This window comes from Ochotona princeps, chromosome 33 (assembly GCF_030435755.1).
Source record: "Ochotona princeps isolate mOchPri1 chromosome 33, mOchPri1.hap1, whole genome shotgun sequence".
Taxonomy (NCBI): domain Eukaryota; kingdom Metazoa; phylum Chordata; class Mammalia; order Lagomorpha; family Ochotonidae; genus Ochotona; species Ochotona princeps.
In genome coordinates, this window is record NC_080864.1 from 1,421,299 (window position 1) to 1,440,502 (window position 19,204).

Here is a 19,204-nt window from a genome sequence, read left to right on the forward strand (position 1 = left end):
CCAGGCCTTATCGCTCAACTTCCAGACTGTCCTCAGTGGGGCTCCCCAACACCCCAGGTCCCAAGCCTGCAAGGGTGCGCACCTCTCCCAAGCCACCCCTACCTCGGGCCCCACCCAGCCCTCTGCAGCTGAACCCCCCAGCTCCTAACTCCTTCTGCTTCTCGCTGTGCGGCCCCAGGATGGTGGCTCGCCCTCTCTGAACCTCAGAGCACTGCCCCTGCCTGCTCAGGCTGGCCACGCCCATGGCATCCTGTATACAGCAGGTGCCCCATGTGCACCCTTGTCTACCCCTTCCTTCCCCAACGGATTTGGGGGAGCTCCCGGGGCTGAGCCCCACCCCAATCCCAAGTGGCAGGGACCCCCGGGCGAGAACAGCAATAGGGGTCAGCGAGTGGGTGGTCCTGGTTTTATTCAGAATGGCCAGGACCCCATGGTCGGTCGGTCGGTCAGTCGGTCGTCCATCTCTTCCTGGCTGTTCTGTGCCCACCAGGGGCCTGGGGAGTCGATGCAGGGTGGGGACGGCAGCTCCGGGCTCCCCCCACCCCACTATGTCCTGTGCCCATGGTCCACTCGGCTTGGTCCACTTGGTCCAACTCAGTTCAGCTTCCGGGACCCCAAGACGTGCCAGAGGCTGCCCAGGGCTGCCCCTGGCCTGCGGCATGGAGGAGGTGGTGGCGGCCACACGATGGCCAAGATTGAGGTGTCCGGTGGCAGGCAGGGCCGTCACCCGCAGTCCGAAGGGCTCACAGGCGGCCAGCTGCATGGAGGGCTCCAGGCAGCCTGGTCCGGGGTGCCTGGGCCGAGCCAGGGTGGCAGGGGTGGTGGGAGTGGGCGTATGGCTTGGGCGATGAGGCCAGGCAGGGCCTGGAGGGAGGAGCTGAGAGCGTCCAGGCGGCTTTCCAGGGCCAGCAAGCGGGCTTCCAGGTCCTCCTGCTGGGCGTGCAGCTCGGACACGAGGTCGTACATGACGTTCTGGGTCTGCGGGGGACACAGGAGCTGAGTGAGAGATGGGCTCGGGGGTGCGCAGGGGCACCCAGGAACCAACCGGTGTGGGGAACCAGGGTGGGTGGGGAGGACCCCCAGAGCCAGAGCTGGCACCATCACAAGTGGAGGCGGAGCTGGACAGCTAGGAGAGTCCCCTCCTTCATTACACGCCCCCCAACCCACCCAGCCACCCAGTCACCCCGCCCTGGCCCGCGGGTGTCCAGCCAGAGTGCATACCCCCCCCCGCTGGCCACCAGGCCGCGCTCCAACACTGCCCCATGTTGCTGACCACAGCTGTGCCCACTGGTCTTGGGTGGGGGCGGCGAGGGGCAGGGATCCCCATTCCCCAGGGTGGGAGGGGATACAGGGAGACACCCCCAACCCCCAGCCTCTCCTTGTTTGCTTCCACTGCCTCTGCTCGGCTGTGGCCCTGCCCAGCACTCACTGGACATGCAAACACCCCGCCCTGCAGGTGTGTGGGGAGACACCCTAGGATCCCTGACCCCCAGCGCTCCTCGGGGAACCTCGAAGCAGGAAACCCCCAGGCTCAGGTCAAGGACAAGACGCGCATGGTAAAGCTGCTGTGTTTGAATTCATTTAAAAACACAGTAACTGCGGAGATGGAAGCGACCTGGCGGTGAGCGGCCACCAGGGGCCGCCCTCGCGCCGCGTCTCGGCACCAGGTGGACCTGCTGGCCGGTGCGCTGCTGCGCAGGCGAGCCCTGGAGGCCACAGGTGACCTGGGGTGTCCTGGGGTCCCTGCTGCCCTCAGGGGAGACCTGGAGGGAGCTCCTGGCCCTGGGGTCCCTCAGGGGAGACCTGGAGGGTGCTCCTGGTCCTGGGGTCCCTGCTGCCCTGGTGGGGAGACCTGGAGGGTGCTCCTGGCCCTGGGGTCCCTCAGGGGAGACCTGGAGGGGGCTCCTGGTCCTGGGGTCCCTGCTGCCCTGGGGAGACCTGGAGGGGGCTCCTGGTCATGGGGTCCCTGCTGCCCCTGGAGGAGACCTGGTCCTGGGGTCCCCGCTGCCCCTGGAGGAGGCCTGGAGGGGGCTCCTGGCCCTGGGGTCCGTGCTGCCCTGGTGGGGAGACCTGGAGGGGGCTCCTGGTCCTGGGGTCTCTGCTACCCCGCCCCTCCAGGATAACCCCGCCCCTCCTCACTAGCCCCACCCTCCTCCCTCACCTTGGCCAGGTCCGCCAGGGTGGAAGCCTGGTCGTTCAGCTTCCCTTGCTCAATCTTCACGCTCCGCAGCCTGGGGGGGTCACAGGAGGGTGGGCAGAGTCTGGGGTCACTGTCTGGACAGTGGGGCATCTGTGGGAGCACAGCTACCCACCCCCACCCTCTCTAATCTCAGCCCCCCACCCCATGATCACAGCCCCCCACCCATCCCCTCCATCCCTCCCCGATCACAGGACCCTCACCCCAACCCCTCCCTGATCTCAGCTCTGCCCATGCTGTCCCCTCACCCCGTCCTCCCACCCTGGACACAGCCACACCCACCCTGTTCCCACGTCCTGGACCCCGGCCAGTGAAGGCCACTTACTTCTGAGCCCTGGTGGGAGGCGGCCAGAGAAGAAAACAAGCACAAAGCGACTTTAGCCCGGTGCAGGCAGCAGCCCAGGCCCAGCCCTGCCCACCCCACAGGCGCACGGTGGAGCTGAGGGGGGTGGCCTGGGGAACCCCGTCGGGGATGCCCATCTCCTCAGCCATGCCCACCATGTCGGTGCCTTGCCCAGGGTGGCCCGGGGTGCAGGAGGGCTTGCTTGGACACGTCCCCCAGTCACAGGGGTCCCTGGATGCAGAGTAGCGCTGTCACAGCATTGTGTCCCCCCACCTGTCCTTGGGGGAACCGAGCCAGCCCTGAGCGATCCTTCCAGGGGGCGCTGGACCCTTCCCATTCCAGTTCCGGCCTATCCCAGCTCAGTCCTGGATGTAGACACTTGGGGTGGCCTCAGGAGGGTCCAGCCCAGTCCAGGACGGAGGAGCAGGTGCACACAGATGGTCCCTGCCCTCGAGATCAGCACCGGGTGCCAGCAGCCGAGGGAAGGCACAGCACCAGGGCAACCAACCCTAGAGGAGCCCTCAGAACCAGGCTGCAAGGGGGCCTGTCTTCCTGAAGGGAGAGATATTTGGGCCTGGCATTGTGGGGCACAGCAGGTTAAGCCATTGTCTATGATGCCAGCATCCCATATGGACACCAGCTCATGTCCCAGCTGCTCCACTTCCCACCCAGCTCCCTGCCTGTGGCCTGGGAAAGCAGTGGAGGACGGCCCAAAGCCTTGGGACCCTGCACCCGCGTGGGAGACCCGGAAGAAGCTCCTGGCTCCTGGCTTTGGCCCAGGTTACAGTGGCAACCTCACCGTGGGGCCAAGTGTCCCAAGCCCTTAGAAAGCTCGGCCCCTGCCCCTCCCAGCCTGGCTCTTCACCCCAGGGATGCCCTGGTTCTGTCTGTGACCTGCCATAGCTTCAGGCATCCCCAGAGACCGGCTCCCAACCCCTACCCAAGTCCCTCCCACCCTCAGGGCCTAGGTCCAACTGGTTTAACATCATGGGTCCCTTTTGAGGATGCGGAGAGCCTGAGGGATGAGTGAGATAGTCCTCTCCCCACCCCACAGGGACATCCAGAGCAGTTCCTTTTCACCAGACCTCAATTTCTATCCCTCTGTCACCCTGCAAAGACGCTTCTAGGACATTCTAGAATGCTCTAGGGCTATGTCTATTCTCCAGGTTTGACACCTAATAGACCCATCAAATGAAGCCATCGTGGGCATGATCAGGGTGATACCACCTCCTGCTTCCAGAGGGAGGCACCACTGGCCTCCCACTTTACAGGGTCGGGGGAACCTCAAGTCCTGGCCCCGTAGTTACAGCAATTAGAGCTGGGACTCGCAGGGCCCTTGCTCTGCAAGTCTGCGACTGAGCCCTGGGTGGGGCAGGAGGGGGTGAAGGCAGACAAAGGGTGCCAAGGGTGACCAGACTGTGGCACCATGCCCAGGGCCATGCCCGACACGTCCCTCTCCTGATCACTTTCTGCTTCTCCACCTACCAGTGACGCCAAGTGGTCACTGTTAGTCACTCCTTGATAGCAGTGGATACAGTAAACATAAACGGATTAAATTCTCCAGCTCAAAGATAAGGTCAGTGGAGTGCGTGCTTGGCATGTGGTTCAAACCCTGCCTGGGGCATTGGTGCTGTGACGTAGCCCCTGGAGCCGCCACCTGGGATGCTGGCACACCACATGGGTGCTGGTCCAAGACCCAGCTGCTAAATTCCCCATCCAGCTCCCTGCTGAGGTGCGTGGGAAGGCAACAAACAGAGCATGGCCCGAGTGCTTGGGGCTCCTGCAGCCACGGGGAGACCCGGAAGAAGCCCCTGGCTTCGGACTGAGTCAGCTCCAGCTGTCATGGCCGTTTGGGACATGAACTAACAGACACAAGATCTCTCTAACTTTGCACTTCAAATAAATAAATACATCCTTTTGAAAACATCACCCTCTGCGATGTCTACATTCCCAGATGAGGTGCCTCTGACCAGCTCCCTGCAGTGAGGCAGCCAGGATGGACTCATGGGGGGCAGGAGGGGGACCTGGTTTATGTCCCAGGGTCCAGGCTGTGGCATGCATTGGGGAGTGAACCAGCAGACAGCAACCCTCTCAACTTCCACCTATCTGTCTCCGAACGAGGTGGCTGAGCTGCCTGGCCTGACCGCCTCCCAGGGGGCTGCAGCTGCCTCCGTGCCAGGCGGACACAGAAACGTGAGCTTGGAAGGTGCTGGACTTACTGATGGATGGCTTGGAGGAACTTACGCTGGTGCTTCCGAACCCGGGCGTGATCAGGCCTCTTCACCAGCCTGGTGTGTTTGTAGATGAGCCACGTCTCCCTGAGAACATTAGCAGCGGCGTTTTTGATCTGGGAACCAAACAAAGAACGGTTCTTTCAGGACTGATCCAAAACAATGGACGTTTTGGAAACTTCTAGAAACTTCCAGCAAAGCCTCCTTTTTTTGGGGGGTGGGTTTGTAGGCCATACAACAGACTACACTTGCACATCAGTGGCGATGCCACGTTTATAGATGGGAGAGCCTGGTCCTGTCTCTGGCGTGGGACCTCAAGGCCCACGTGCTTGCACTCAGCGCAGGCAGAAGGGTCCGGGCGCCTACCCGCTTGGTGAGTTGAGTGTCCATCATGAAGTTATGCACGTGCTTCTCAGCCTTGGTCAGTTCCAGCTTCCGGGCCACCACGGCCACCACGAGCGCGGTGCAGCCAGCTCCCTGCGCACACAGCCCAGGTCCAGCACCGCCCCCGCCTCCAGGGAGCCTGCCCTGGTGGAGCAGGGAACCGCAACCCCTGACCCCACCTCCCCAGCCCTGCTCCACCCCAAGACCCTCTCACAGGCGGCAAGCCAAGGGGACGGGTGGGGCCCGAGCTCACCATGATGCCAGTGAGCAGACACACACCCTTCCCGCAGTAGGTGTGCGGGACCATGTCGCCGTAGCCGATGGACAGGAAGGTAATGGAGATAAGCCACATGGCCCCCAGGAAGTTGCTGGTCACTTCCTGTTTGTCGTGGTACCTGTTGGTGAGGGGTTGGGGGCGACCAGGATGGGGGAGGCTTGGTCAGGAACCCCCACCAGGGTCATTGCACGCACCTTCCCCCTCTGTTGGCCCCTGCCCCACCCCAGACACACAGAAGCAGCAGGGAGGAGGGTGAGGCTGCAGGCCAGACACCAAGAGGGACTTCCCGAGCTGGTGAGCATCCAGGAGGTACCCCAGGACTCGGGGGGAGAACAGAAACATCAGTCCCCAAGCCAGGCCATCTGGGGACACACAGGGAACCCGCAGCTTTCCCAGCAGTGCAGAGACCCGGGTGTATAGGAGGGTAGGCACCCCACATCACAGTGCCTGGCTGCTCCACTTCCCACCCAGCTCCCTGTTCATGGCCCCTCCCTGCAGCCGCGTGGGAGACCCGGATGGAGCTCCTGGCTCCTGGTGTGGGCCTGGCCCAGCGCTGGCCCCTGTGTGCGCCGGGGAGCGAGCCAGGGGCAGGGAGATCTTTCTGTTTCCCTAGCTCTCTGTCACTCTGCCTTGCAAAGTATTTCTTTTTTAAGTGCATGGAAAATGGAATGCAAACTCAGTTGGTTTTGACGCAGCCCACACATCCCATTTTCCTGACCAGCCTCTTCCAGAAACTTCTAAAGAACCCCAGGTTCAGGAGCCAACTTGTTTTTGCAGCAAAGTGACTGCAAACCCTTATGTGTGGGTGTCGAGAGGCGTGAGCACCAAGGCCTTGGGAAGGCCTGAACTTGGTCCCACCCTTGGATGAAATGGGGACTGTGTGGCCTTGGGGCCGGTAGAAGCTTCTGGCCCCAGCAGGTGAGCAGGGGTGCTGGCATGCTAGAGGCAGGTGCCGTGGGGCCCAGCAAGGCGCAGTGGGGCCAGGGGCTGTAAGCAGTGTTGCCTGGGGCTCACAATTTAGGACTGGCTGCCCGCCACCTGAACCCCTCCCGGCCCCCCAGGAATGCTCTGATCTCTCACCCTGATACGGTGCGTGGGAGGGTGTGACCGGGGACCCCAGAGACCAAAGGAGGAACAAGTGTGGAGGGCAGCAGGGGCCAACCAGGACCACCAATAGCTGTGGGGGGTGGGAGATTATGGGGTCCCCCTCCCTTGCCAGGACCCCTAGAAGATCCCTTGAAGGTTTTGCCTCTAAGAAGCAAGGAGGTCAGACCAGGAATCCCAACATTCCACTCCAACAAGCCCCTGGGGACCCCCACCGGGCGCCTCTATTTTTTGCTCTGTGAGATGCGCTGATGTCCTGGGATGCTTGGAACGAATATCCATGCCCCTGGAGGAAACTGAGGCCCCTTTATCTTTTGGGGTGTGTGTTCAGGGGTGCTGGATCCAGTGCCCAACCAGCTTGGAGAAGGCCACCTAGGGCCATGTCCCTCCCCGAGGGGAGCTGGGCAGCTAATCTTAAATTGCAGGCAGACGGGAGTTGGGGTGGCAGGAGCTTGACACAGAGCTGGGGTGCTGGGGGGACTTACATGTGCTCCCTACATGCGGCAGAAAGGGGTGGTGGGAGTCGGGGGAGAAGGAGAGCGGTTACAGGAGCGTTTACACTCAGGGGCCAGGGACCTGGGGGTTACTCCCTGCGAGGGGAACTGGGGTCTCTCCCTGTGGAGGAGCTGGGGGTCACTCCCTGTGTGGGAGCTGGGGGTCACTCCCTGTGGGGAGAACCGGGGATCACTCCCCCGTGAGGAAAGTGGGGGCAGGGCTCAAATGGGGCGTGGCCTCCCCAAGGGGAGGAGTCTTGGTTGGAAAGGTGGGGTCTGGTTTGGGGGCGTGTCCTGTATAGGGTTTGGTCTATCACTGGTCGGGGCGGGGCCTGTTCTCAGCGGACATGGTGGGGCGGGTCCTCGTCGGTGGGCGTGGTTCTGGCTTGTTGGTTGGGGCCTGGTCTCGATGGGTGTGTTTGTGGCGTGTCTTGGTGGGCGTGCCTGACTTGCTAGGGCGTGGCCCGGTTTTATGTGGGTGTGGTCGGGTGTGGCCTGTCTCCACGGGCGTGGCTTTGGCTTTGTTGGGCGGGCCTGTTTAGGTGGGTGTGGTTGGGTGTGGCCTGATCTGGGTGGGTATGGTCGGGACAGTGGACTGTCTTGGTGGGCGTGGCTCGGGGTTGTTGGGGAGTAGCTGGTTTGGGTGGGCGTGGTCAGGGCCTGGTCTGCATGGGCGTGGTCAGGGCCGCCCCACACCTCTCACACACGCGCACGGTCCAGGCGGCGATGACCCAGGACGAGATGCTGAAGACGAGCAGCACGGTGCCGGGGCAGATGGTCATGAGCGTCTTCATGACGAAGCGCGTGTTGAAGGTGATCTTGTTGAGCGCGCCGATGCTGCGGCTCGAGGCGTCTGTGAAGATCTTGCTGTGCAGCAGCATCACGCGGCCCAGCAGGTAGAGGCGCAGGAACATGGGCACGGACAGCAGCACGTCCACGTCGGCCTCGGCCACCGACGGCGCGTACGTGAAGGCCAGGCGCGCCGTCCACGTGAAGCGGTAGTGGCCTGGCACCGGGTGGATGGCGCACACCGCCAGCTCCAGCGAGATGAGCAACACGCGCTCGCACGTCATGGCGATGCGCCAGTCGTCCGCGCCGTTGTCCACCATGAACAGCTGCAAGGGGGCCGCGAGGGGCGGGGTCTCAGGCTGGCCCCGCCTCCGGCCACGCCCCTGCTCCACTGGGTGGGTGGGAAGCAGGTGGACCCCTGCACCTACGTGGGAGACGCGGATGGAGCTCCTGGCACCATCTCCCATCCCCACAGACACAGGAAGTATAGGACAGGACGGGGGAGCCACACGGCCAAGGCCAAGGTCACCCCAAAGCTGCCGGCACAGGCAAAGGTCACCCAAGGTTGCTGGCACAGGCCAGTGTCACCCCAAAGCTGCCAGCCACCTTGCCAGGACACTGGGAGAGGGGCCTGGTCAGGTCCTGGGCACCCGGTGGGACACATGCCAGCCAGGACTTCCCTGTCACCTGGGGGAACAGGGTGGACCTTGAGGGCCAAGGAGAGCTGTGCCCACCTGCAGCAGGGGTGCCCTGAGTTGGTGGGCTTTCTCACTCCCATCACTCCACCCTGATCTTGACTGAGCGTAAACTCCCCTGGCACCGTCCTCTCCCAGCCCCCGGGCCTTTGCACAAGACGCCCAGCTGTCCCTGCTTCCTTCTCAAAGCACTGACCTGGATCTCACGTGCGTGGTACAGGACCACAAGTCCCAGGAGGATGACAGTGGACAGGCTGATGAGGCATTTGAGAGCGAAAGAATGCAGAGACTCCTGGACAGAGAGAGAGAGAGCTGTGGGTGGGACGCCCGGCCAGGCAGTGCAGCGCAATGAGCAGGGTCCTCCAAAGCCACAGGGCTCCCCCCTCTTGTGGGGTCCCCTCGGAGCCTCGACTTTCCCTGGGGCTCCCCAGTCCTCGCCACTAAGCAGGAAAAGCATCAGCAGGGCAGGGCAGGTTGTTGCTCCGGCCCTCGACACCCTGGGCCTGGGCTGGCAGCTGTGCAAGGCCTGGCCTCTCTCGGGATGGTTCACAAGGCAGGGTTACTATGGGGGTCCTGGAGCTCCCCTGGGGTGACACGGCCTGGAGCCTGCGGCCTTCCCCACGTGGCAGCCTGCTAAGCCCCGAGCTTGCCGGGTCATCGCCCTCCGGGGTGGCAGGAGGTGACGGCGGTCAGGGGCCATCGCCCTCCGGGGTGGCAGGAGGCGACGGCGGTCAGGGGCCATCGCCCTCCGGGGTGGCAGGAGGTGACGGCGGTCAGGGGCCATCGCCCTCCGGGGTGGCAGGAGGCGACGGCGGTCAGGGGCCATCGCCCTCCGGGGTGGCAGGAGGCGACGGCGGTCAGGGGCCATCGCCCTCCGGGGTGGCAGGAGGCGACGGCGGTCAGGCCGGTGAAGGCCAGGACTCCCCAGGGCTCCTCCACTGACCCCAGCTAGTACACAGGCCTGCCTGTCACTCGCCCACCCTGGGAGGCCCAGGCCCCGCCCCTCGCTACAGGCCCCGCCCATTCACCTAACTCCACCCCTGCCTGTCACTGGCCCTGCCTGGGAAGCTCAGGCCCCGCCCTCACAACAGGCCCCGCCCCTGCCTGCTCGGGAACCTATCAGGATGTAACAGTGCGCGGGTCACACCCTTGACCCCACCCTTCATGACTCCGCCCTCCTGGCTCCGCCCCTGATCTTGGCCCCGCCCCTTCCCGCATTCCCACACAGCCCTGTGACCACGCCCTTCTCTGGCCCCGCCCCGCCTGCTCAGGGCGCCTATCGGCACGCGTCGGCGCAGGCCACGCCCACCTTGGAGTACACGCCCCAGGACAGCTCGGTCTCGGTGACCATGACGACGATGCCGAACATGCCGAAGATGAGCGCGTAGTCGCTGAGGCGCTTGCGCTTCTCGAAGAGCGCGCGGCGGTGGCCCAGGCGGTGGCCCGCGGCGGGCGGCCTCCCCGACGGCCTGCCCGGCCCGTCCTCGTCGTCCTCGTCCTCGGCCTCGGCGTCCTGCTCCTGCCGCGGGCCGCGGGGCTCGCGGCCGGCCACCACCACCTGCAGGCCGGGCAGCGACGGGGCGGCGGGGTGGCCGGCCTCGGGCTCCGTGGGCTCGCGGCCCAGCAGGCCCGGCGGCCGCCCCACGCTGCCATTGTGGCTGTGGCTGTTCATGCCGAGCTGGGGCCCGGCATGGCGCGGCGGCTGGGCCCTCGTGCTGACCTGCAGGGACAGGAAGGGGTCCAGGCTAGCGCTGCCTTCTGGAATATTCCTTCTTTTTAAACAGTTATTTGATGAGCCCCGACCTGGAAGAGGCTCCTGGCTCCTGGCTTCGGATCAGCTCAGCTGCGGCCATTATGGCCATTTGGAGAGTGAACCAGCAGACAGGAGATCTTCCTCTCTCTCCTCTCTGTAAATCTGACTTTCCAATAAAAATAAATTAAGATTTATTTTATTAGAAAGAGAGACAGATCTTCCAGGCCCTGGTTCACTCCCCAAATGGCTGCAACACTCAGGACTGGGCTAGGCGAGGAGCCTCTTCCGGGTGTCCCACGCGGGTGCAGGGTCCCAAGGCTTTGGGCCGTCCTCCACTGCTTTCCCAGTTACATGAACAGGGAGCTGGGTGGGAAGTGGAGCAGCCAGGACTTGAAACTGGGGTCATATAAGATGTCAGCACTGCAGGCCTGGGTTGTACCTGTATGCCACCATGTTAGCTCCTGTTCCAGAACATTCTGAGGCCCTGGGCTGGCCTAACCACCCGTGGACACACCCCAGGACACCAGTGTGGCTTAAAATCCTCTAGCTCCCAGTGCTGCGACAACCTCTCCCTGTCCCCATCCCCTGCCTGCCGCAAAGCAGAAGATTCCAGACCCCAAACACCCTCCCCCCTCTTCGAGATGCGCTCCCTGAAGGCCACAGCGGGTGCCTGCTGAGCACAGAGCTCCTGACATGTCCCGTCAAGGCGGTGGGAACTGGGCCACACAGTACAGCACTCTGACCCGCAGACCATGATGACTGCGTTAGGCCGGCACTGTGCACATAGAACCTTCCAGAAACCCTCGGCGGAGTGGATGGTTCAGCACTGGCTGCTCCACTTCCCTGCCAGCTCCCTGTGGGGGCACACCCTGGCTAGTAGCAGGTGCCGGGACCCCTGCCCACCGACCTGGGAGACCCGGATGGAGCTCTGGGCCCCCGGCTTCTCGCCTGGCACAATCCTGGTTGTGGTGCCTTTTTGGCAGAGTAAGCCAGCAGGTGGAAGAGCTCTGTTTTGCTTTGGTTGCAAATTAAAACAAACAACAGTATGCGACTGAACACTTAGAGCGTGTTCACTTGTGTAATGATTGGGGCCACTGTTTATCTGGGTTAGTGAAAACCACACACACAAAAAAACATCTCAAGGCCTGAAGCCACTGGGTACACTTGGCCATCACACTTGGCAGAACCACCCGGCACTCGGCCGTGTCTGTCCCCTGAAGGACACACGGGTTCCTCCTTCCTGCCCCTGCACCCCTGCCCGATCACATGCCCCAGCCCTGCTGGCACACGACTCCACCGTGTGCCAGGCTGGCCTTCACCCGCTCACTCTCTTCTCCCAGGTTTGACCCTCCCCCTCAGCAGCCCACTCAGTGGCCTTGGGCTGCCATGGTGGAGGCCAGGGGCACGTCTGGGTGTTGGCACCACATGCGCACGTCGGTGGTGGTGGTATTCAGGTCCCCTGTCCTCACTGGAGGGGGCCACCCCTCTCCTGCCCCCTAGCAGGTGCAGAGGGGCCTGGCGCAGGCAGCAGCGGCAGACACACGACCTTCTACGGCACGTGGGGAAGACGCACTGTGTGGCTATGACTCAGCCGCCTGTGGCTCGGCCAAATGCAGCCACCATGCACTGCCTGTGTGCGGTGGGGCGGGTGTGCACGGCAGGGGGCAGGGCCCAGCCACTGGGGGCTTCCAGGAAGGTGTGTGTGTGGAGGTGTGTGTGGCAGGGAGCAGGGCACAGCTGCCGGGGGACTTCCAGGAAGGTGTAGGGTGTGTGTGTATGTGTGTGTGTGCGCATTTGGGGGCAGCTGCTACTGCAGCCAACATGTCCCGAGCTCAGGACGGCACAGGCAGGCACCACCACTCGGCCACATGGGCGACCTTCCTCTCCCATTACATCCATGGAGTTGGTCAAGGTCACGTTCCCTTTGAACACCTTCATGCTACACCAGTTCCCTGCGCATGCGCACACCCTGGGCGGCAGCAGGTGGCGGATCCAGTGCCTGGGCCCTTGCCACCCATGGGGGAGACCCGGATGGAGCCCCAGGTCCAGCCTGGCCCAGCCTGAGCAGGTGCAGGCCTTGTGGGGGGAATGAACCAGCAGGTGGAAAATTGTTCTCTCTCTCTGTATCTTTCAAAGAACAATTTTCTCTCTCTTTGTTAAGATTTATTTTATTTTTGTTGGAAAGTCAGATATACAGAGAGGAGGGAGACAGAGAGGAAGATCTTCTATCCAATGATTCACTCCCCAAGTAGCCACAACAGCTGGAGCTGAGACAATCTGAAGCCAGGAGCCAGGAGCTTCCTCCGGGTCTCCCACGCAGGTGCAGGGTCCCAAGGCTTTGGGCCGTCCTCCACTGCTTTCCCAGGCCACAAGCAGGGAGCTGGATGGGAAGCAGGGCTGCCAGGATTAGAACTGGTGCCCATATGGGATGCTGGCTCATGTATGGCAAGAACTAGCCAGTAGGCTACTGCACCAGGCCCTCAACTAACAGTTTTCAAGAGAAGGAAAGGCAGGAGCCGTCCCCAAACACTTCATCCTCTTTCCAGAGATACTCTTTGCCCTTCCCCCACCATAATGGGTTCCTGAGATCCAGCTTGGTGGGGGGGCAGGGGTTCCCAGAAACCCAGCAGCCCTAGGTAGCATTTGCAAGTTCTCCTGGGTCTCTTTGCTAAGGAACCCTTCCGTAATACCAGGGCCTGCACCTGCAGGTTGCACTTGGTCTGGGGGTGGCCCTAGATTGTAATCCCATCCAACCTGCCTGGGATGGGGATTCTACCTCAGACAGGACTGTCACCTGAGATTGCCCGCCTAAGTTCTCTACCCCACAGCTTCCGGGGCGGGGCAGGGGGCAGGAATTTAACCCAGGTTTCCCACCCCTCACACACCCGGGTGGCAGGACCCAGTCACTTGAGCCATGCTGTGCTGCCATCCCAGGGTGCTTGCAGGCTTAGGGAGCTGGGGGGTGCAATGGGGCAGACCCCGCCGCCATGCTCCAGGTGCGGGAAGTCTGAGGTCGCGGCTCCTCCCGCCCACGAGCCCGCATGCCTGGACAGAAAAAAGTGAGAACATTTCCTCACCGCCCGCGGCAGGTGCACCTGAGATATCTACAGAACCCGATGGAGCCGCAGGAGTCCGTAGAAACTTCCAGCACGTGCAGATCCCCTGTGGGCCGCCCGGGACCTCCCCGTGGCCGTGCGCCCCTGGGCTGCCTGGTGGTGGAAGGAGGGGGACAGCATAGTACAGGCTGCCCGCCGACAGAAACATCCCTTGCCCACCACCACGCGCTGCGACCCTGCCAGGGGCCAGCAGCAGCGATGGAGCTGGCCCCTAGCGGGGTCCATGTCCAGGGCGCGCGTGGCTCAGCCTCCCCGGGTCCAGGGCACGGCGTGGGGTTGTAAGGGCAGCGCGCCCTGGGGCAGCGCGGACCCCAGGCACGGCCCCCACCTCGCACCGCACCTGTGGAGTTTGGGGGTTCGCTGTTCTACATCCCTCCCCCTCTCCTCCCAGCGCCCTCCCTCTCCGGGTGGGGGGCCCACCCACGGCGCGCACGCTCCTTCCCGGGACCCCACCGCCACCCTCGGTTCCCGGGGCCCTGGCAGGACGCCCCGGGCCCGTACCTGCGGCAGGCGACCCCGCGGGGCGCGCCGGGGTGCGGGCGCCGAGCCCCCGGCTGGAGGGGCTGGCGGGTCGAAGGCGCCCCCCGGCAGCAGCAGGTGCGTCCCCCGCCGCCCAGCGCTCGGGGCCCGGCGGGGCGGGGGCAGGGCAGCGCGAGCGGCGCTGCCGATTGGCCGAGCCCGCGTCGGCCCCGCCTTGGGCGACCCCGCAAGCGCCGCCCCCATTTAAAGGCCCCCCCCCCCACATGCCCGGGCGCCCCTCGCGGCGGCCGCCTCCCCCCATCTCCTCCCTGCGCCATGGAGGACACTTTGGCCAGTGCCACAACCGCTGCTCCCCCAAGGCCGTGGAGGCCTTGCAGCCCCCAATATGGGGGGTCTCCAGCCTTGAGCAGCCTGTCAACTTTTGTAGGGAGGGGTCACAGGAGCCAGTCGGTGACTCGCCACCCCCCAAGCCCTATGACTGTTAGCACGGGGAGACTCGGGGGGGGGGCTAGGAACCCAACGATGGAGGGGGCTTCTAGGGAGGACAGCGTGTCTGTTGGGTTGTTAGGGTATCCCCCCCCACACACACATGTGCCTCCGCTGGCGGCCAGCAGAGGCCCTGGGGGACATGGGGGTACACCCCTCTACCCCCCCGCACCTAGGGTGGCCATGGACAGCTCATTGGCTCCAGGGACATGGTGGTCGCGGTGGCTTAGGGGACCCGAGGCTCTTCACTTCCAGGGGCCTGTGAGGGCTGCCAGTGACCGAGCCTGTCTCAGGTCCCCAAAGCCTTCTGGCAGGGTAGGAGCAGGGCAAGGAAGGAAGGAAGGAAGGGCAGAAGGGCGAGCCAGGGCCTGGTGAGGCTGAGCTGGGCTGGACAGCCTGGCCCTACCTGCTGGGAGGAGGCCGCCCTGGCTATTGGTGATGGTGCCGGGACCATGCCTTTCTGGAATTGTTGGTTAGTAACCCCGGAAAGGTGCTATCTGCCTGCGAGGCAAAGAAGGGGGTGTTAGAGGGGACCCCCTCCTACCCCACCCAAGGGCAGTAACTTGGGGAGTTTCCTTCCTTTAAAACAAAGATTCATTTTTGGGGGCTCTGTTCGGAGCAGAAGCCTAGCAGTTGAAGTCCTCGCCTTGAATGTGCTGGCATCCCATATGGGTGCCAGTTCTAGTCCCAGCAGCCCGGTTTCCCATCCAGCTCCCTGCCTGTGGCCTGGGAAAGCAGTGGAGGACGGCCCAAAGCCTTGGGACCCTGCACCCGCGTGGGAGACCAGGGAGAGGCTCCTGGCTCCAGGCTTCAGATCAGCTCAGCTCCGGCCGTTGCAGTCACTTGGGGAGTGAATCATCGGACAGAAGATCTTCCTCTCTGTCTCTCCTCCTCTCTGTATATCTGACTTTGCAATTTAAAAAAAATTTTTTTGAAAAAAATATTTTTTGTTGGACATGAACCTGTGCCCTAGTGGAATTCTGGTGCTTGCTGGGGTGGATTAGCCAATTGAGCCATCGTGCAGGACCCTGGGGGGTTTCAGTGCACCACCTGCTCCAATGTCAGACAGCATTCAGGTTTGGACAGGTGCACAGGTGCAGCTCGGTGTCAGGAAGGGCGGGGTGGGAAGACGCCTTAAGTCTTGTGGGTGGGGGGGACAAGGGGAGGGAGGTGACCTCTCCGGGCAGGCCAGCAGGGACGGCGCCTCAGGCCACCCCTCCCACACGGGCCCCTGGCCATCCCAGACCCTGTTGGTTCTCAGCCCGGTCTGTGACTCCTGTCAGACAACACAGCCTTTGCCAAGTGGTCACAGACAGACGCGGCAAGGTGGGCACCATGCCACCGAGGCCAGACTGCCCACTCTGGCCAGACCCACAGACCAGACCAGCAAGCCCAGCAGCCAGGTGCTGCACACCGCAGGAGGCAGTGCTGGGGTCCCCGCCACCCCTTGAGGGAGACTGGATGGAGTCCCTGGCTCCTGGCTTCATCCTGGCCCAGCCCTGGATGTTGTGGACATTAGGGGAGTGAGCCAGTGCAAGAAAGATCATTCTCTCCTCTCTCTAACTCTGCCCTTCAAGGAGGTGAAATGAACGAATAATTTTAAGGACAGAAGCCATGGGGAGAACACAGACATGTGCCCACAAGTCACTGGGAGCCAGAAGAGGGCCCTCTACCAACCCCACAGCCTCCCAGACAAACCTGGTCCGCCTCTCATCTTGGCTTTGCACTTTGCTTGGAAAGGCAGATAAACAGGGAGAAGGAGAGACAAAAATCTTCCATCCATGGGTTCACTCTCCAAGTGGCTTCAATGGCCGGAACTGAGCCGATCCAAAGCCAGGAGCTTCTTCTGCATCTCTCATGTGAGTGCAGGGTCCCAAGGCTTTGGGCCATCCTCCACTGCTTTCCCAGGCCATAGGCAGAAAGCTGGGTGGGAAGTGGAGCAGCCAGGACTCGAACTGACACCCCTGTGGGATGCTGGTGCTTGCAGGTGGAGGTTTAGCCTTGTACACCACATCCCCAGCTACCAAATCCCTTTTTCTCCAGCATCACCGGACCCAACCATTATGTCTTATTTGTGCTATAGAAGGCCAAAGAGTTGAGGAATTGTTTTGACCCAGGGTCCAAGGTCAATGTGTGTCTACAGCTGCTCCTGGCCTCATTACTGACCCAGTGTCCCTGTCCTCTGCGGGGTAGGGAGCTTTCAGAGCTATCACACCATGCAACCCCGCCTCCCTCTGGAGGGTGCACCTGTGGGCCCAGCCGCACTCAGGCTCTCCTAGCATCTGGGCCCCGCGCCCAGCCCTGCCTCCCTGCTCCAGGAGAGGCCCGAGTGACCACAGCCCCATATGAACCCCGCACCATGCGAACCCCATCACACTTCCTGCTCGCAGCCTCTCGCACCTGGATGATGAGTGAGCATTTAGAAGGGGGTGGGGGGACACGTGGTGGTCTTAGGTCAGTAGTAGGGACTTCCCTTTCTGCCTCTCAAATCAATAACTTTTTAAAAATACCAATAAAAAGGGGGCGGCGTTATGGCTCAACTGGCTTTTCCTCCCCCTTCAAATGCCCTGATGCCATATGGGCACTGGTTCATGTCCCGGCTGCCCCACTTCCCATCCAGCTCCCTGCCTGTGGCCTGGGAAAGCAGTGGAGGACGGCCCAAAGCCTGGGGACCCTGCACCCGTGTGGGAGACCTGGAAGAAGCTCCTGGCTCTTGGCTTCGGATCAGCTCGGCTCCAGCTGTTGTGGTCACTTGGGGAGTGAATCAGGGAATGGAAAATCTTTTTATCTCTCCTTCTCTTTGTAAATCTGCCTTTCCAATAAAAAAAAATAATAAATCTTTAAAAAGAAAAAGATGTTCATACTTCACATCTGAGTATCTGGTCAAAAAATATATATTTAAAACATTTTAAACATCACACATCCTCCTTGAAGCCCTCCTAGATTTCTCCAGACACATTCCTGCTTCTCACCCCTCCCCCCATGGCCCCTCAGCCCCACTGGGGCAGTACACTCCCAGCACTCCTCCCCAGCCCCCACCCTGATGCCCAGCCCCTGTCCAGGGCTCGACTTCCACATTCTGCCTCTGGCATTCCTGTCTTGAGGGTCCACGCACCCCACTCCACGTATGGCAGCCACGGGGCCTCTGAAAGCCACAATTCCAACCACCTCTCCCCTCCCTTCCCACCCTGGCCTGGCCCGGGTCCCCCAGCCTCATCCCAGACTCCTGGGTTTCTTCACTGTCCCCCAGCCAAGCTTGCTCCAGCCTCAGGACTTTGGTGTGTGCTCATCCCACAGCCGGGTCCACCGCGCCCACTTGGCTCTTGCGGGGCCGCTCTGAAACATCCCCCCCCATTATACGAACCCCTTCTGCACCCCCAAGGTACACAGAAGTGGCTGCCTAGAGGGGAGGGGGCTGGGTTTGCTGGATGATTAAATGGCCACCACACCTGTCCAATACCATACTGCCCACACACCTCTTACTATACACCCCAGGTTCACAGATGGTAAGAAATAGTGCATGGGGCCTGATGCAATGGCTAAGTAGCTAAATCCTCGCCTTGCAAGTGCCGGATCCCATATCAGCGCCGGTTCGTATCCCAGCAGCTCCACTTCCCACCCAGCTCCCTGCCTGTGGCCTGGGAAAGCAGTGGAGGACGGCCCAAAGCCTTGGGACCCTGCACCTGCGTGGGAGACCCAGAGGAGGCTCCCAGCTCCTGGCTTCAGATCGGCTCAGTTCTGGCCATTGTAGCCACTTGGGGAGTGAACCAGTGAATAGAAGATCTTTCTGTCTCTCCTTCTCTCTGTAAATCTACATTTCCAATAAAAATAAATACACCTTTACAAAAAGAAATGGTATATCCATTTCCTTCCATGACACCCCACCCCTCCAGAAGGCTTCTGGGGGACTCCACAATTATCCCGCCTGGCTCCAGCCCCGGGCGCCTGGCTGTGTGACAGGGGACAGTTCATCTCTCGCCCACCAGCACCAAGAGCAGAGAACCTGGCAGTGACGAGGGCAGGGGGCTCGTCCCACTGTATTATCACAGGCGAGCAAGCGTCTTCCTCCCACTTCTCAGTCCCTTCATCCTTCTTCCTGCCCCACAAGGCGACAGCTGCCCAACAGAGGCCACTCACCCCAGGCTGCGGGGATCTCCCGGCCAAGCTGCTGCCCCTTGGTTAGTGGCCCGTGGCTGGGAGCCGCTGCTGGAGCTGTGGGTCCTTCCTCCTGGAGACCTGCTGGAAGGAAGACACGTAGGTGAGAGCGAGTCGGCCGGTGATCCCAGGGCCAACCAGTCACCGTGTCACCGTGTGCCTTTTAAGGTGACTGAAGAAAGCCGGTTTGGCAGGTGGGAAAATGGGCTGAGGAATTGGGGCCAAGACCCCCCTCTTGGGGGGTGGAGAGAGACAGGGATGCCCCGGGCCTCCCTCCTGCAGATGGCTCCCATGGCACCCCTCGCTCAGGGCCCACGGTGGGTGAAGGGGGGTGATGGTGGATCTGTGCACCCCGCCGGGGCTGGCTGACCTTGGGCCTTCCGCGCCTGCCTATTGCAGGGCAGGTCTGGGGGAGCAGGTGGCCGACTGAGAGAAAGATGGGAGGAAAGCGCGGGGGGGGGGGGGGACCCAGAGCTCCTGTATGCACACAGTAGGTCGGCAGGTGCAGGGTTTCCCTCGGACCCGCAAGCGGGGCGGCCCAGGGAATCCCCGCTCCACACGGGATCGGAGAAGCGAGGGAGGGCGACAGAGAGAAAGGTGGGGACTCCGCAAGGGGGCAATGGAGACTGCCGCGCTGGCCTGGGGGGTGGGCAGCGCCCATTCCCTCCCGGGGGGCGGGGCGAGGGTCTGGGGGTCAACC

General features: G+C 62.4%; 1 protein-coding gene across 2 annotated transcripts; it reads right to left on the reverse strand.

Moving 5' to 3' along the window:
• Positions 1-406: 406 nt before the first annotated feature.
• Positions 407-18,588, reverse strand: KCNN1 (potassium calcium-activated channel subfamily N member 1). 2 transcript variants are annotated; one of them, XM_058657864.1, is made up of 9 exons: positions 18,487-18,588; positions 9,824-10,234; positions 8,711-8,806; positions 7,727-8,145; positions 5,409-5,550; positions 5,138-5,248; positions 4,760-4,887; positions 2,162-2,231; positions 407-978 (listed from the first exon to the last, which is right to left on the reverse strand). In XM_058657864.1, exons 2-9 carry the CDS (start codon positions 10,184-10,186, stop codon positions 724-726), a joined length of 1,584 nt encoding a protein of 527 aa, XP_058513847.1. In that variant the 5' UTR covers positions 10,187-10,234; positions 18,487-18,588; the 3' UTR covers positions 407-723. The 2 variants fall into 2 exon arrangements, with proteins under 2 accessions (XP_058513847.1, XP_058513846.1); XM_058657863.1 differs by lacking the exon at positions 18,487-18,588 and adding an exon at positions 13,885-14,013.
• Positions 18,589-19,204: the final 616 nt, after the last annotated feature.

What these genes read in the sequence shown, in the direction of transcription:
- KCNN1 (XM_058657864.1), bottom strand. Translation starts at nt 10,186, where the DNA reads ATGAACAGCCACAGCCACAATGGCAGCGTGGGGCGGCCGCCGGGCCTG. An exon ending in ACCACGCACGTGAGATCCAG is followed by an intron (nt 8,146 to 8,710) that starts GTCAGTGCTTTG and finishes GCCCCCTTGCAG; the next exon opens with CTGTTCATGGTGGACAACGG. An exon ending in GTCTGCTCACTGGCATCATG is followed by an intron (nt 5,249 to 5,408) that starts GTGAGCTCGGGC and finishes CTGTGTGCGCAG; the next exon opens with GGAGCTGGCTGCACCGCGCT.